At 29.5% G+C, this 17,054-nt stretch overlaps 3 protein-coding genes across 3 annotated transcripts; all 3 read left to right on the top strand.

Moving 5' to 3' along the window:
- Nucleotides 1-408: 408 nt before the first annotated feature.
- On the top strand, nt 409-5,767 carry LOC145752435 (broad substrate specificity ATP-binding cassette transporter ABCG2-like). Its single transcript, XM_082568722.1, has 16 exons — nt 409-788; nt 946-1,095; nt 1,430-1,489; nt 1,618-1,735; nt 1,958-2,113; nt 2,332-2,489; nt 2,605-2,756; nt 3,004-3,144; nt 3,416-3,552; nt 3,738-3,932; nt 3,989-4,140; nt 4,376-4,465; nt 4,649-4,773; nt 4,947-5,191; nt 5,357-5,481; nt 5,620-5,767. Exons 1-16 carry the CDS (start codon nt 409-411, stop codon nt 5,765-5,767), a joined length of 2,532 nt encoding a protein of 843 aa, XP_082424848.1.
- A 1,001-nt stretch (nt 5,768-6,768) lies between these two features.
- LOC145752437 (broad substrate specificity ATP-binding cassette transporter ABCG2-like) lies at nt 6,769-11,321 on the top strand. Its single transcript, XM_082568724.1, has 15 exons — nt 6,769-6,900; nt 6,975-7,034; nt 7,164-7,281; nt 7,396-7,551; nt 7,699-7,856; nt 8,232-8,383; nt 8,477-8,590; nt 8,813-8,958; nt 9,192-9,287; nt 9,440-9,591; nt 9,746-9,835; nt 9,923-10,047; nt 10,241-10,485; nt 10,767-10,888; nt 11,100-11,321. The coding sequence occupies exons 1-15, from the start codon at nt 6,779-6,781 to the stop codon at nt 11,245-11,247; spliced, it is 2,004 nt and encodes a 667-aa protein (XP_082424850.1). The 5' UTR covers nt 6,769-6,778; the 3' UTR covers nt 11,248-11,321.
- A 516-nt stretch (nt 11,322-11,837) lies between these two features.
- On the top strand, nt 11,838-16,837 carry LOC145752050 (broad substrate specificity ATP-binding cassette transporter ABCG2-like). Its single transcript, XM_082568242.1, has 16 exons — nt 11,838-12,015; nt 12,257-12,406; nt 12,471-12,530; nt 12,674-12,791; nt 13,023-13,180; nt 13,376-13,531; nt 13,737-13,888; nt 13,951-14,070; nt 14,274-14,422; nt 14,480-14,575; nt 14,747-14,898; nt 15,062-15,151; nt 15,292-15,416; nt 15,767-16,011; nt 16,182-16,303; nt 16,539-16,837. Exons 1-16 carry the CDS (start codon nt 11,972-11,974, stop codon nt 16,684-16,686), a joined length of 2,085 nt encoding a protein of 694 aa, XP_082424368.1. The 5' UTR covers nt 11,838-11,971; the 3' UTR covers nt 16,687-16,837.
- The last annotated feature ends 217 nt before the right edge of the window (nt 16,838-17,054 follow it).

Consider the following 17,054-nt stretch of genomic DNA (forward strand, 5'->3'; position numbering starts at 1 on the left):
TGAGTTGCTTGAATAAATTAATTGCTGATTAGCAAAAAATGTTAATTAAAAATGTTAACAACATCGTGTTTTAAATAACATAATGCTCCAGACTGGGCATGAGTAACTATTTCCTGGATATAATAGGTTACTATAAAGTCCATCCAAAAATATACAAAACCTTATTAAGTTAGGTTGGGTTTAAAAACTTGTTTTGACTTAAATTTTTAGATCACACTGTTAAAATTGTGTAGAAATTTAACGTATTTTGTGTATATAGTGGACTAAATATAATTTTGATTATGGTTATTAATTAGTCATAATTTCCGTTAAAATATAACACCAGAAAATATTTATATGTATTTATTCGTAAAAAGAATTAGTTTAAGTTTTAGATAGCTTTTAAGTGTTGCTTTGTTATTGAAAACAATGGCAGATAGTGACGAAACAAACAAAGTTGTTTATAGAGGTGGAGAGACCGACAACCAAGTCACAATAACAGTAAACGAAGCAAACAATGAAGTAATTGTTGATGTCGGCGAATCAGGTGACATTGAGCAATCAAACCAAGTTCAAGCCAATCCAAATATCAACCAATCAGAACCCCCCATTTCTAACCAACCAGATAACTCAGTAGATAACCAACCAACTCAATTATTAAATGGTGATCCACCACCTTTAGAAAGCACACAAATGAACCAACCGAATGGTTCTTATGTTAACCAATCATTCGAACCATCTGAACCAACAACTTCCCAACCTGAGACATCAGGTCTAAAATCTAATGGTCAAACTACTACAACTAAAATGTAAAGTTAAGCAGAAATTAACTTAGTTTAACATATATTTTTATCCCCCCAAAAAAACATTTTTATTAGAATAATAAAGTTATGAGCATATTTAAATGCTATTTAGTAAAAAAAATTGTGGTTTTTTTTTAAAGACATTTAAAAAAATTAATTTTAGATTTCCAAAACAAGGAGACAGAACATCACTCGACAAAGACTCAAGAATAACTATAAGTTTTCATAATATTACTTATCAAATCCCAAAGAAATTGGACGATATTCCATTCTGCGGAAAGAAAACAACGCTTACTATTTTGGACAAAATGAGGTAAATAAATTTGCAATGTTTGAAAAAATCAAATTTAATAAATTTTTTAATGAAACGATAAGTAATTTAAATTTATTGTTGATGTAAATTTTTGTGTTTACTAAATGCGAATTTGAAGGAAGTAATTAAATTTTAGTATCTTGTTGCTATATCCTGTATAGTTAGCATGTTAACATAATTATATTTATACCATCATCTGCTTATATCATATTATACACACACCTAACATATGGGTATTCTATGATAATTTTAATATTTTGTAATAATGCAGTTATTAACCCAATTTTTTTTATTTTCAATATTGTAAAGTCAAACAAATTGTTTATTGTTACAGTGGGATCTTTACTCCTGGGTTAAATGCGGTTATGGGGCCAACGGGAAGTGGAAAAACAACGTAAAATTTTATTTATAAAAACCTTTCACTATTTTGTCTTTTGCCCTTTGTTTTTTAAACTTACAAATAGTTCGCTAAAAACACAAAATGTTGCAAAACTTACTTTAAAAATTTGTCATATTTCTAAGGTTATTGGATGTCTTAGCTCAACGTAAAAACCCGAAATTTTTAGTGAATGGTTTTGTTCTTGTGAACGGGGAGAAACCGCCTTCTAACTTTAGACATATTAGTGGATATGTTTTACAGGTAAACAACCAACCAATATTTAGGCTAACAAAAACAATATCTGTAAAATAGTTTTAACATGGCAAAAAAGATTTAAGCCCAAAGAACTGAAAATTGTTGCAATATTACAATATACCACATTATTCAATACAAATCTTAAACCTGATTACACAGTTCAAACAAAACAACTTGTGTGGTACATATCTAAGGTTCATTATATTTACAAAGATTTTATCATGATAGGATTGCATTCTCTCGCCCCACCTAACGGTTCGAGAAAACTTAGAATTTTCGGCCAATCTTCGACTACCTTGGAGCAAGTACGATAAAGCTGCCCGCAAGCGAAAAGTTACAGAAGTAATCAGACTTCTAAAACTTGAAGCCGTTGGTGATACTTTGGTAAGAAAAAATGAATCAAGATTTAAATAATGTTTGGAGTCCAAATTAAATGTAATATGTGATAAACACCATTTAAAACTATTTTTAATTTATCGCACACTATGGTAGATGCAATAAAAAACAATTATTTATTACTGCGTTATGGTCAAAAATCATTTTAAAAAGACTTATGTTTAAGTTAAGCTTGTTTAAAGTCCATAATAACTGCTCGTCTTTAGGTCGGAGATGAATTAAAGAGAGGTTTATCAGGAGGCGAAAGAAAGAGAACAAACATTGGGATGGAGATGATCTTGGATCCTCCTCTGTTGTTTCTGGATGAACCAACAAGTGGACTAGATGCCAACACCGCTAATGACCTCATCTTGTTATTGTCCAAGTAATTTTAAATTGTTTAAAACTAAAGATATTATTTCAAAGCAAAAACAACTTTTAATATTATTTATCTAAACTTACAAAAACATTTAATTCAACTGTTGTACACTCTTTTACAGTATGGCCAAGGAGGGACAAAACATAATTTTATCAATCCACCAACCTAGGCATTCAATCTTTACCATGTTCGATAAACTTATTATATTACATAAAGGCCAGTTCGTTTACAGAGGACCGGCTGACGAAGCTGTTACTTATTTTGACGAACTTGGTAAGCTGTAGGCCTCAAGCATATTAATATAAGCATGCAACAAGCACATGAATCTACTAGATTTACAAAAACTAACACTTGTTTGTATATATCAATAAGTCAATCAATGTATATTAAGCCCACATTAAAGGCTTTGTTTTTACAAAATCACACACTTCAACTAACTTATATTAAGTTATATATATATATATATATATGCACACTACAACCTAAAAATCCCCTTTATTTTCACAACATGTCAAATTAGGTTACAAGTGTCCACCTATGCTGAATCCAGCTGACTTTTTCCTCGATATCGTTGGTGGAAACGTTGAAATGTACAATGTTCTTAAACGAATAGGGTCCTTACGACTACAAAGAGCTCATTCTATTAAAGAGATTATTAGCAGTAAGTTTGTTTAGTTTTTAAACTTATTTTTCTTTAAACAAAATCAATCACAAATGTTGGCAGATGGTTAACAATGGACTTTAAAATAAATGAGTTTCATAACCATAAAATAGTTGACATTTATGTCCAATACCAATGCCTTAAAAAATGAGTTTGATATCAATGCCTCCAAGTATCAATGCTTAAAAAAATTCCAATATCAATGCCTTAAAAAATTAGTCTTAAAAAGACCTTAAATTAGTTTTCTACACTTCAAGCACTTTTGTTATAGAATTTTCAACTACATCACGAAGGGTAAAAGACAATAGAGAGGAAAAGCTTATAAAAGGTTATCAGAAGACATCACTTAACTTGATTGGACAGTTTGAAAAATCTTCTTTTAACAAAGAAGAGAACGATGTGTTGCAGGTAATTAAGTTGGTTAATTTTAAGAAATATAAATAATAATTTCTTGCAAAAATGTTTATTATTCACATTAGTAAAACAATTACTTGTAATACAACTTTAAGGTTTTTTTTTGATACGCAAAAACAATCAAATCGAAAATAAATAAAATTTTCTGTAAATAAAAATGCCCCTCTAAATTGAAACAGGAAATTAAAGAAATATACAAAGGGGAAAATGGGGAAGTGTCGTCGCTACAAAGAGTTGAGATCAAAACTTCTTACGCAAATGGCTTTCTACCACAAGTAAGTAACTCTGTTTACAAAAAACAAACTCTTACCAAAACAAGAGATTGTACAGTTTGTAATGCCCAAAGACTAATACAAGATCACATGAACATAAAAGTTAACTCTGTTAAATTTTTAAAACAAGTATAATGCTATAAATAACGTGTTTTTAGTTAAAAGTTGTTGGAGGCAGAACTGCATTAAACTTGTTCCGAAACCCGATCACAACAGCCTTGCAAATGTTAGTGTTGGTCGCATTTGCTGTTGTGATAGGAATCGTGTTTTTTCAGATCGATTATTCGTTTACATCAGGAATTCAAAACAGGTTAATAGCAGCGTTATTGTTTTATGTAAAGTAACCATTTGTTACACTAACCAAATTTCGAGCTAAAGTTTGGATATTACTATGGTAAAAAAGTCAGATAACAAAAATCTAAATTGGTTTTAACAGTATATTTAATTTAACTAAAATCAGTTACTTATATTTTGCTGTAGGACTTTTTTTGTTTAATGTAAGAGTTTTTATAAATTTATTTTACCAAATAAAATTATCTTTCCAGAGTTGGGAGTTTATTTTTTGTTCTGACAATTCAAATTGCGTATAACTTAACAGCATTGGGAAACTTGATTCAAGACAGAGCTAGATATGTGTAAGTAAAAAAATGTTTTCTAAGTAATTTAAACCCATTTACAATAAAACAAAGATCTTAATATGGTTAAAAATACGATAAAACTTCAAATAAGCAGAATCAGATAGCTTTATCAAAGTTGATTAAGTTCGTTTATGTCAAAATATAACAACAACATCATTGTCATATTTTTTTATGATACAGACATGAATCTATAGCAGGTTATTACCGGGTTTCGGTTTACTTTATATCACAACTATTGGCTGATCTTTTACCCAATCGAGTTGTAACCAACGTTGTATTTGGGACCATAATTTATTTCTTAGTTGGTGAGTTCAAATTCATGTCACATTATCTAAACTGTTAAGAAGATATTGACAAATCTAAAACTTTTAAATTCCTTGTGTAAATTAAAATGCAAATAATATAATTTAAACTTGCACATTTTCGCAAACTCCACTAACAATAAAGCATTTGTTTTCACTGTATATCTTGTTTACAGGTTTAAATCCTCAAGCAGACAAGTTCCTTATATTTTTGTTGGTTTTAATTCTGTTTGCTATGACTGGAGGGACGGCAATATTCCTGATAAGTTTGTTATTTTCAACCTACTCCACAGCCTACATCGTTGCCTCAGTTGGCCTGATCATGATGCTCATGTTTGCCGGCTTCCTGGTGAATATTACAAGCTTAATGGCATGGTTGGAGTGGATTAAATACTTAAGCATCATGAGATATGGAATTAATGTGAGTACAGAACTAAAATAAATGTTTGTGAGTTGGATTATATTCGATGACAGTGTTTGAAAATGCTCAATTGACTGGCAATCTATTAATATGTATTCAATATTAAAGCAATTTTAAGTGGATGTCCAGGGTTAAGCTTGGTAAAATAATATGTCGTTATTGCAGGCCTTGTCAAACAATGAAATGACAGGAAATGTATTTATTGAAAACTCATCATTTCCCGGTTACGACCCTAATTCAGTCAACCCTTGCATAAGCACTTTATTTAATATCTCTGTCATACCTAAATGGTAAGAAACCTTGACTATTTTTTGTTCGTTAATTAAAATAATATTTTTAAGTTCTCTAACTCTAATGATTTTTTATCGTGTTATAAATAATTTGTGACGTCATCTATCTATTTATGACGTCATATATTTTTGTTGTAGTATAACTGCAGAAGATTATCTGACAAGTCAAGGGGTTCCACTCGGGGTGTGGGGGCTATGGAGTAATATAGTTGCACTAGGTTCAATCTTGCTAATACTTCTTGTTATATCTTACATCGCTTTAAGAAGGATAAACAAATATATATAGCCCCAATAAGAAAAGTAATATGATAGATGCAGCACTATTGAACAATACAAAAGTTTCAACCACAAACCAAAATTTAATTAATACGATTAACCATGCTTTTAGGTAATTTATTTTATATTAAAAATCCTTTTTTATTCAGACCACAATCTTTTATTTTAAATATTGATTTTTGGATAGTTTATAAAAATAACTCAAAAACGAAATTTGTTTCCATTATTTTGTTTGTGAATAAGTGTTAAAATAAAAAAGCAACGAACTTTAGGCGTATTGTGATTATGTTAATTAGCTTCGTATTTAAAAAGGTCTAAAAATGAAAACAATATCACTTTGTTTTTTTTAAGTAAACGTTTTTCCGATACCAATAAACGTTTAAAACAAAATTTAAAAAAACAAAAGCTTTTGAAAAGAGTTAAGTTGGAAATTATTTCTAATGTAGGTCTAAAATATATCGAAACATATTTGATAGATTAGAGTAAACTGTCCATGAACTATAACTTTGTTTCGCTCCAATACTTACAAATAGTATGTTGCTGTTTAAAGGTAATACCCCTGCGTGCGCCAAAATCTGTGAAAGTAACCATAAAGTAGTCAGAATTTCAGATTAACATACTTAATAAAACAACGTAACAAATATGCTGAGCAGGTGGAACCAGTTTAAATTGTTAACTGCGCGTTTAAATGGGAGATTTTAGGTTAAGTTATTTCTGTTAAGTTTATATCGACATCATGTCTAATGGAATAAAAATGACTTCATTTACAGTCAGGTAAAATTATTAAAAAAAACTTTAAAATATCGTTTTTAAAGTGTAAAACTTATGTTAAGTTGCCTATTTTTACGACGTGTCGATAATTCAAGTTAATTTTATTAATAAGAGCGGTATAAGCCTGAAAAATTATCAAAAAAAAATACAAAAGTATAAAAAGTTAAACATTATAATTGTCGGTATATTAATATTACTTTTTGGAACGTTTGTTTCCCCTAGCAACAAGGTGACGTCATGCGATCCCGCCATGGCAACTAACAAACAGGTGACCCTGACCTTTCATGACCTTCGTTACGAAGTACGTCATAAACTTGATGACGTACCTTGTTGTGGAAAGTCAGCCATGAAGGAAATATTATGTGGCGTCAGGTTGGGAAAAAAATATTTTTTGAAATTTTTTTTTATAATTCAGTAAATCTAATAAATTAGGTTTTATGTTCCAGTGGGATGTTACCCCCGGGATTGAACGCAATCATGGGACCGACAGGAAGTGGAAAAACTTCGTAAGTTTAATATTTTATTAATATTCATGTAATATTACTTACTTTGGTGTTAATCGACTTAAACCCTAATTCTGTAGCAAATAGTTAAAATGTGTTAATTTTTTTCTTTCCCTTTTTAAAATATTACAGGTTATTAGATGTATTAGCCCAACGTAAAAACCCACAAGGATTGAAAGATGGAATTGTTTTATTAAACGGGGAGAAACCTCTACAAGATTTTAGACTTTTGAGTGGATTCGTTGAGCAGGTATATATCTTACACAACGCAAAAAATTTTTTAACAAAAAAAAAGTTTTTGTATCATAGTTTATGAAAAAATAATACTTTTAAAAACATATATATTCGATAAAATATATTATAGGACGATATAGTAATGGGGACATTAACAGTTCGTGAAAACTTGGCCTTTTCAGCCAATCTTAGACTTTCAACAAGAGAGTTCAAAGTGAGAGAACGCAGGAAAAAGGTTGATGATGTCATCGAACAACTTGGCCTACAGGCTTGTGCAGATACACCGGTAAGATTGATTGTGTTTTTTAATGTTAATTTAAAAAAATGTTTGAATAAATAAAATTGTAAATCTTAACCAATATAAAAATAAAATTTAATTAGAAAAGTTAATTAATGTTTTTTATTAATAATGATTAACTCTTTTCGTCACTAGGTGGGGACAGAATTTGAGAGGGGGGTGTCTGGGGGGGAGAGAAAGAGGACAAACATCGGGATGGAGATGATCCTTGATCCTCCAGTTTTGTTCCTGGATGAACCAACAACAGGACTGGATGCAAACACCGCAAACTCCATCGTGCTCTTGCTCTTCAAGTAAGAATACAACTAAATTGTTTTGTGGGTATTTTGCAGCATTTAGTTTTAAAGTTTATGGAATACGAACACTTTAAAAATGTAATTGAAGTGTGGTAGAGCTTTAAAAGTGTAGTAAACCAGTAGTGTGGTAAACCGGTCATAGGGTCAGACTATGAGCCCGAAGGTTTCGGGTTTGAGCCGCACCAATGGCACACTATTCGCCCTCGAATTCGGCATTTACAGATAGCTTAGACACGTTCTAACTGCACACCCTTACCCGATAAAAATATCAAAAACCTATCTCCTTTAAGGGAATATGAAAAAATCATAAAAAAATGCAAAATTCAAATTAAAGGTAAACCACCAGTAACCACTATTGATTGCTTTCTACAGATTAGCCAATGGTGGACGTAACATTGTAATGTCAATCCACCAACCCCGTTACTCAATATTCTCCTTCTTTAACCGACTAATTATCCTCAATAAGGGCAATGTTGTTTACAGAGGGGCAACTAATCAAGCTGTGAACTACTTTGAAAATATCGGTTAGATACTGTTAAATAATAATTTTCTTATTTAAAAAACTTTAAGTTAAAAAAAAATGTTTTTTTTAAATTTAAGCAATTTTCTTTTTCAAGGTTACTCATGTCCCCAGTTCCACAACCCAGCTGACTTTTTTCTGGACATTGTTGGAGGAGATGTTAATACCTCAAAACTGATTGGTCAGTTGAATATTCCTGATGACCAATCAAGTAACAGTTGAGTATTGGGGGGTTAGATTAAATAAATTGAACCATTTTGTTTTAATGTAAACTTTGTTAATTGTGCATTTAATTCACAATTTTTGATGTTAGTGCATGGCCAAATACAGTCAATTAAAAAGTTTTAATCATTTTACTGGTGTAAAAAAACAAAACCTTCCCTAACAAAATAAAAACCATTTTTACCGCGCTAACTCGACTCTATTACTGTAGGTAGCAATTCTGCCACTGACACGGCACATTCAACTGCTAATGACACCATAACAGCAATGAATACTGCTAGGAACGACAATAATGAATATTTGTTGCAGGAATTTAACAAATCTGTCCTTAATCTGGAGGAGATGAAGACTTTAAAGGTTTAAAATTTTGATTTTACTACTTTTAAATGATGTTACTGTGTAACATTTAGGGTTGATGTGTTATTATAATTGAATAATTTAATAATGTGTTAAATCATTCATTTTTCATTTTTATTTTATCGTTTACCAAATTAATAAAGAGAAAAAAACTTAAGTTAATTTTAAAAATCAAAATAGCTCAAATTTTATCAACTTTTAAATTTTGTAAACGTTTTATAAAACATTTTTAGTCAATTATGGGAACATATAAAACAAAGGCTGGTAGAGATTTCAGAATGGGCCACGAAATACTTGATACAACTTATGCAAATGGATTCTTACATCAAGTAAAAAAAAATCTAATTAAACTATTTTTAACAAAATCTGGTGGAAAAATTTAACCTTTTTTTTATCTTAAGCACAAATACAGTTGTTAAATTTATATACCTTTTTTATTTATGTTTTAATTAAGCCCATAAAACAGTATTTGTATGTTTAGTTGAAGACTGTACTTAGAAGGACTTTCTTAAACATAATTCGAAACCCAATGACATCATTTGTTCAAGTTATAATCATGATCGTATTTGCAACTTTAATTGGACTCATTTACTTTCAAACTGATACTTCATTTCAAAGTGGAATTCAAAACAGGTAAGACAATATTTAAAAAAAGTTAAAGACTGTAAAAACAAATTTTTCTGCAAGTTTTAAAAAAACAAACCAAAAAGTTTTAACAAAAAGCAAAACTCAAGCATGTAAAACAATTGTTTATTAAATAATCGCTTAAATCAGTTATTTATCATAGAACTGGTTGTTTTTTCCTTCTTCTAATGACCCAGGTTTTATCTAATCTATCAACATTGGAACTTTTCATCAAGAATCGAAACCACTTTATGTAAGTTGATGAAATATTTGTCCATAAAGTTTTACTTTTAAGATGTTAAACAACAGGTATAACATGTTTAAAAACCTATATTTATAGACACGAATCCGCGAATGGATATTACAGAGTTTCAGTTTATTTTATATCCCAAATAGTTGGTGACTTAATCTCAAATCGACTTGTTCCAAATCTGTTTTTCTGTGTTATTATTTACTTTATGATCGGTTAGTATAAGCAACATTACTAAGTAGCAATATCTTTAAGTTTTTAAAACAAAGCTTTGGTAAATACTGATTTAAAAAGCTAAACTGTTAAAACATATTAAATTTTCTAATTTTAAGTGATTCATTTTTACCTGTTAATATATATGTTTAAAAACTTGCAATTTATGATATTTTTGGTTACATTTTGTTATAGGATTTCAACTAGAAGTTGGCAAATTCTTTTTCTTTATATTAACCCTGGTCACCACTGCTGTTTCTGCTATTTCGTTGGCGTTTCTTGTCAGTTCCTCTGTTAGTGTGTTTGCAGTAGGGAATGCAGTGGTCGGTCTTTCTTATGTTTTAATGATGCTGTTTGGAGGCTTCTTAGTTAACACTGGATCCCTGTTAGTTTGGCTAGAGTGGCTGAAGCATATCAGTATTTTCAGATATGGGACAAATGTATGTAGAACAAAAATGTGATTTTGATAAAGTTCCATGAATACACCTTAAGTAAATTTAGTAACAAATATTTAAAGACCATAAAAAATTGTGTTTTTTTGTATCTATGGAAAAAATATGTTTTTTGTATTTTAATAATTTAGACAACATAAAATACCCTAAAACAAATCTTTGCTTAAAAACAACACAACAAAAATTAATATTTTGTCATGTTAGTTTTTATTAGCATTTTTTTTAGTATTTTTTATTTTCAAATAACTTAGTTATATTTATTTTTCTAGGCTTTAACAGTTAATGAGATGACTGGTTTGGTGTTTATTGACAACACTACACAATTTGGTTACAACGCCTCCTCACCCACCCCTTGTATTAACACATTTACAAATAGAAGAATAATTAACTGGTTTGTATCTTATATTCCTAGTGTTTTAAATAATGTTACACAAACTATATAGATATAAAAATATATTTGATTGAATTGTTTGTCAATTGTAATTTTTTGAGAAATTTAATTTATAAATTAATGTGGTTATTTTTTTACATTTTATCTAATTTAAAATAAAACTAACAAAAATATCCCAAGGACTTTTTTAAATTATTTTATTTGTTCTTAGCACAACGGGGGAAGAATACATGACCCAACAAGGAATAGAATATGGAGTTTGGGGAATGTGGCAGAATATTGTTGCACTAACTTCTATATTAATTGGGTTTATGTTTCTAGCATATATACAACTTAGAAGAGTTAACAAATTTAAATAAAAACTTCTTTTAAAATGGTTTGTATCTAATCGAACCCTTGTGTTTTATAAAATCGCTATAAATACGACACAATATTTAAAGCTATCATTTCGTATTGAGAAAAAGTAAATTTAAATAGTTGATAAAAAAAAACTCAAAAATCCTATAATCCAATAATTATCCAATAATCCAATACTTTAATAATTCCTTTTTGTTTAAAAATATTTAAAATAAAAAACCAGTAAACTAAAGGCCAATTGTGAATATGTAAATTAGCTTCGCATTTGAAAAATGTCTAAAAAAACAAGGTAACTTGACGCTTTGTATTTTATCTAAAAGTTAAACATATTCCACTGTTTTCTAAATCAATAAACGTTTAAAATAGTAACTTAAAAAACATTTATTTTTGATGGGGTTTTCAAGTAAAAAGTTGTATTATGTAAGTGTAAGATATATTTAAATATGTTTTGATCGTTTTGAGTAGACAGTCATTGAACCATTCACTTTGTTCCGCTCCAATGCAAACAAATAGTATTTTGGACTAGGTTGGAACTTCTGTATTCAACTGACAAAACCGTAAAATAGTCAGAATTTAAGATCAACACATTTAATTAAAATAACGTTACAGCTTATTAAAAATTTATTAATTAAAAAATATAAATATGTAAAGGAATTGTAGCCAGTTTAAACTGTATGCTTGACTTTTAATTAGAGGGTTTTATGTTATATCGTTTATATCGACATCATGTCTGTTAATAATGGAATAAAAATGACTTCATTTACAGTCAGGTAAGTGCTCTTTTCAAAACAAATTACTTAGTGAAAGTAAATTTATTCTTTAAAGTATAAATATTATGTTTAGTTGCCTAATTTTTACGACTTGTCTATAATTCAATTTTATTTATCATTCAGAGTGGTATAAAATTTATTTAAAAAAGTTATTTAAAAAAAAGCACAAAAGTAAATAAAATTAACATAATTATTGTCAATTTATTAAAATTACTTCTTGTAAGGTTTATTTTTTTCTTAGCAACAAGGTAAAGTTACGTAATGAAGCCATAGCAACCAACAAACAAGTGACCCTGACCTTTCATGACCTCCGGTACGAAGTACGTCATAAACTTGATGACGTACCTTGTTGTGGAAAGTCAGCTAAGAAGAAAATATTATGTGGCGTCAGGTTGGAAAAACTTTTACTTTTTTTATACTCCAGAGTTGCCATTCAATTATCTTTTATGTTCCAGTGGGATGTTAACCCCGGGATTGAACGCAATCATGGGACCGACAGGAAGTGGAAAAACTTCGTAAGTTTAATATTTTATTAACAACTAATTTTTGTTTTTCATTTAATATCACCTACTTTGGTATTAATTAACTTAACCCCGAATTCTTTAAAAGAAGTTAAAATGTGTTATTTATTTTTTCCCCTTTTTAAATATTATTTCAGATTATTGGACGTATTAGCCCAACGTAAAGACCCACAAGGATTGAAAGATGGAATTGTTTTATTAAACGGGGAGAAACCTCCACACGATTTTAGACTCATGAGTGGATATGTTGTACAGGTAAAAATGATGTTGATAAAGTTGTTTGTAGTTAAACTGCTTCAAATAAAACAACAACCACAGGAATTTTAAAACCAAAAAAATATCATCCTTTTTCTACACTGAACGTTGTTAGTATTTGATTTCAACTTTTGCAAATGCAAAAAATATTTAACAAAAACGTATTTTTGTATCATTCTAAGTAAAAAAAATATGTGAAAAACGTATATATTTGATAAAATGTTATTATAGAACGATATAGTAATGGGGACATTAACAGTTCGTGAAAACTTGGCCTTTTCAGCCAATCTTAGACTTTCAACAAGAGAGTTCAAAGTGAGAGAACGTAGAAAAAAGGTTGATGATGTCATCGAACAACTTGGCCTACAAGCCTGTGCAGATACACCAGTAAGATTTGTTCAACTTATTGTTAATTCTTTAATTTATAAAGCATTTTAACTGGTAATGTTTTTTTTTTAAAACTATAATATTAACTTTAAATATAACTAAATATTAAAAAAAAAATTTAACTTTCTTAATTTCTAAAAAAACAGTTCACTAATTTTTTTTCAACCTGATTATTGATTAAATAAACCCTCTAGGTGGGGGACAGAATTTGTAAGGGGGGTGTCTGGGGGGGAGAGGAAGAGGACGAACATCGGAATGGAGATGATCCTTGATCCTCCAGTTTTGTTCCTGGATGAACCAACAACAGGACTGGATGCAAACACCGCAAACTCCATCGTGCTCTTGCTCTTCAAGTAAGAGAACAACTAAGTTGTTGTTTGTAAATTATAACACTTAAAAGTTGTATTACTAGTGTAAAGTTTGTCTGGTAAAAACAACTTTAAACCATCTTATCATTTAAATAACCTACTAAACAATCAGCAAATAACATTACTTTTTCTGTAGTTTAAGCAAACATAACCAGATGAACCAGTAACCACTATTGACTATTATTTACAGATTAGCCAACGGTGATCGTAACATTGTGATGTCAATCCACCAACCCCGTTACTCTATATTCTCCTTATTTAACCGACTTATTATCCTCAATAAGGGCAATGTTGTGTACAGAGGGGCAACTAATCAAGCTGTGAACTACTTTGATAAAATCGGTAAGTGAGACATTGTTGAACAATACATTTTTCGTTCATAAAATTTTTTTTATTATTTTAAGGTTACTCATGCCCCCAGTTCCACAACCCAGCTGACTTCTTTCTGGACATTGTGGGAGGAGATGTTAATACCTCAAAGCTGATTGGTCAGTTGAATATTCCTGATGACCAATCAAGTAACAGTTGGGTATTTGGGTTATAATTAATTTAATTAGACAACCTTTCTAACACGGTTTTCAGTAATAATGCCTTTAATTTACAATTTTAAATGTAAAAGCATATTCAAATAAACGCAGCTAAAAATTATTATGGGTTTTACTTGTGTATTAAAAACAAAATCTTTGCAAACGAATTAAAAAACTTTAAAGTAACACTACTCGTTTAGGCAGCAATTCTAGCGCTAATAGGGCACCTCCAACTGCTGATGACATCATTGTAGCGATGGATATCGATGCAAAGGAAGATAATAGTGAATATTTGTTGCAGGAATTCAACAAATCCATCCTTAATGTAAAGGAGATGAAGACTTTAAAGGTTTGAAAAATTTCTAACAACCAGTTGATGTTGTAACGTTTTACAATATGTTTTTAGTCAATTATGGGAACATATAAAACAAAGGCTGGGAAAGATTTCAGACTGGGCCACGAAATACCTGATAAAACTTATGCAAATGGATTCTTACATCAAGTAAAAACAATTTTTAATTAAACTAAACTTCTTATTAACAAAATCTTGTAAAAAAAATTTATATGTATATATAGTCTTTTTTTAAAGGAAAAAAACATAAATATGATAGTTAAATTTGTATTAGGTTTTTAAATATATTTTACTCAAAACCATAAGACTGTAAATGTTTAGTTGAAGATTGTACTTAGAAGGACTTTCTTAAACATAATTCGCAACCCAATGACCTCATTTGTTCAAGTTATAATCATGATCGTATTTGCAACTTTAATTGGACTTATTTACTTTCAAACTAACACTTCGTTTCAAAGTGGAATTCAAAACAGGTAAGACAATAGTTGAAAAAAGTTAAAGACTGTAAAAACTAAAAAAAAATTTAACAATAAACTTCTTTGCAAATTGTTAAAACGAAACAGAGATAATGTTAAAAGCAAAACTTAAAAATGTAAAACATTTGTCTTTAACCAATCAATGTTTATTTATCTACAGAGCTGGTTGTTTCTTTTTCCTTATTATGACCCAGGTTTTATCCAATCTATCAACATTGGAACTTTTCATCAAGAATCGAAAACACTTCATGTAAGTTGATAAAATATTTGTCTAAAAACTTTCACTAAAAATACAGATAATAAAATCAATTCAGTTTATTTATGTATTTTGAATTTGCTGTAAAGTTAAACAAAATGTTGCAATACAAAAAAAAACTTCTTTTCTTTTAGACATGAATCAGCAAGTGGATATTATCGAGTTTCAGTTTATTTTATCTCCCAAATAGTTGGTGACTTAATCTCAAATCGACTTGTTCCAAACCTCTTTTTCTCTGTTATTATTTACTTCATGATTGGTTAGTATAAGCAACATCAACACTCTCAATTTTTCATGAAAAAGCTTTGTAAAATATTAATTTATTGCTAAACTGTTGAAGCATATTTAATTTTTAATTTTTTTGCTATAGTTTTACCTATTTTTTTTTATTTTTTTGTATATATCTTTATTCTCGATTTTGTATACATCTTTATTCTTGATGCGCCTTACTCAAGGGCGCCACAGCATAAGATTAGTCGGGATTGAACCCAAGACCTCATGGGTGGTGTAGCAAGTGTTCTTACCACTACACCACGCTGCCGGTTTATTAATATATCCAAGCTAGAGCTTTTGCTATTTATAATATTTTTTGTTATATTTTCTTTGCAGGATTTCAACTAGAAGTTGGCAAATTCTTTTTCTTTTTATTAACACTTGTAACAACCACTATCTGTGCAAGTTCGTTAGCGTTTCTGGTCAGTTCCTCTGTTAGTGTATTTGCAGTTGCCAATGCAGTGGTAGCTCTGCCTTATGTTTTAATGATGCTGTTTGGAGGCTTTCTAGTTAACACTGGATCCCTGTTAGTTTGGTTAGAGTGGCTAAAGTACATCAGTATTTTTAGATATGGAATCAATGTAGGTAGCATAAAAAGTAATTTTTATGTAAATGATTAAAGCTTAAGTTTGAGAGATCATAATCTAAAAAATGGAATTTAATAATTTTGACATCATAAAATACATTAAAATAAATCTTTGCTTAAAAACAACACAACAAAAATTAATAATTTGCCATGTTTTTTTTTTAGGCTTTAACAGTTAATGAGATGACTGGTTTGGTGTTTATCGACAACACTACACAATTTGGTTACAATGCTTCCTCACCCACCCCTTGTATTAATACTTTTACAAATAGAAGAATTATTAACTGGTTTGTTTTTAATTATTATGAAGTTATTTTTTCTCTCTTAGCGTCGTCTTCCCGATTTTTAAATGCGAAAAAGGGACGGAATTTTTATAACCTTACCCTAACCTAAACTTTTCTTGCAAATTCCGCCTTTTCCGCATTCATTTTAGTACTACTCGTTTCAACCGGCAGATGACGCTAATAGAGCTCCCAAAAACATTCCAAGGACTTTGTTTTAAATTATTTTATTTGTTCTTAGCACAACGGGGGAAGAATACATGACCCAACAAGGAATAGAATATGGAGTTTGGGGGATGTGGCAGAATATAGTTGCACTAACTTCTATATTAATTGTGTTTCTGTTTCTAGCATATATACAACTTAGAAGAGTTAACAAATATAAATAAAACTCGTCTTTTAAAATGTTTTGTATTAATTTAAAATTTGTGTTTTATAAACAGTATTGCTTTTAGTAGTTTATCGTAGTTTAGTTTTTTCGTTGTGTATTCAACATATTTTATTGCTCAAAAAATTAGTTCAACCTTGGAATTATAATGTCAACCCAAGCAGTTTTTGCGTTATTTTTTTTCTAAAAAACAAAATAACTTATCGCTACATTCTACCTTTAAAGGCTTAAACGCATTCTATGCAAAAACAAATAAGCTTAGCAAATGACTTGCAAAACTTGGTATAACAAGTTTTTAGGTTGTTAATAGTAAATTTTAGTCGATATTTTGGTAAAATACCTCTAAAAATTGTGTCAATATTTACGTGC

This window comes from Corella eumyota, chromosome 5 (assembly GCF_963082875.1).
Source record: "Corella eumyota chromosome 5, kaCorEumy4.1, whole genome shotgun sequence".
NCBI classification, from domain to species: Eukaryota; Metazoa; Chordata; class Ascidiacea; order Phlebobranchia; family Corellidae; genus Corella; species Corella eumyota.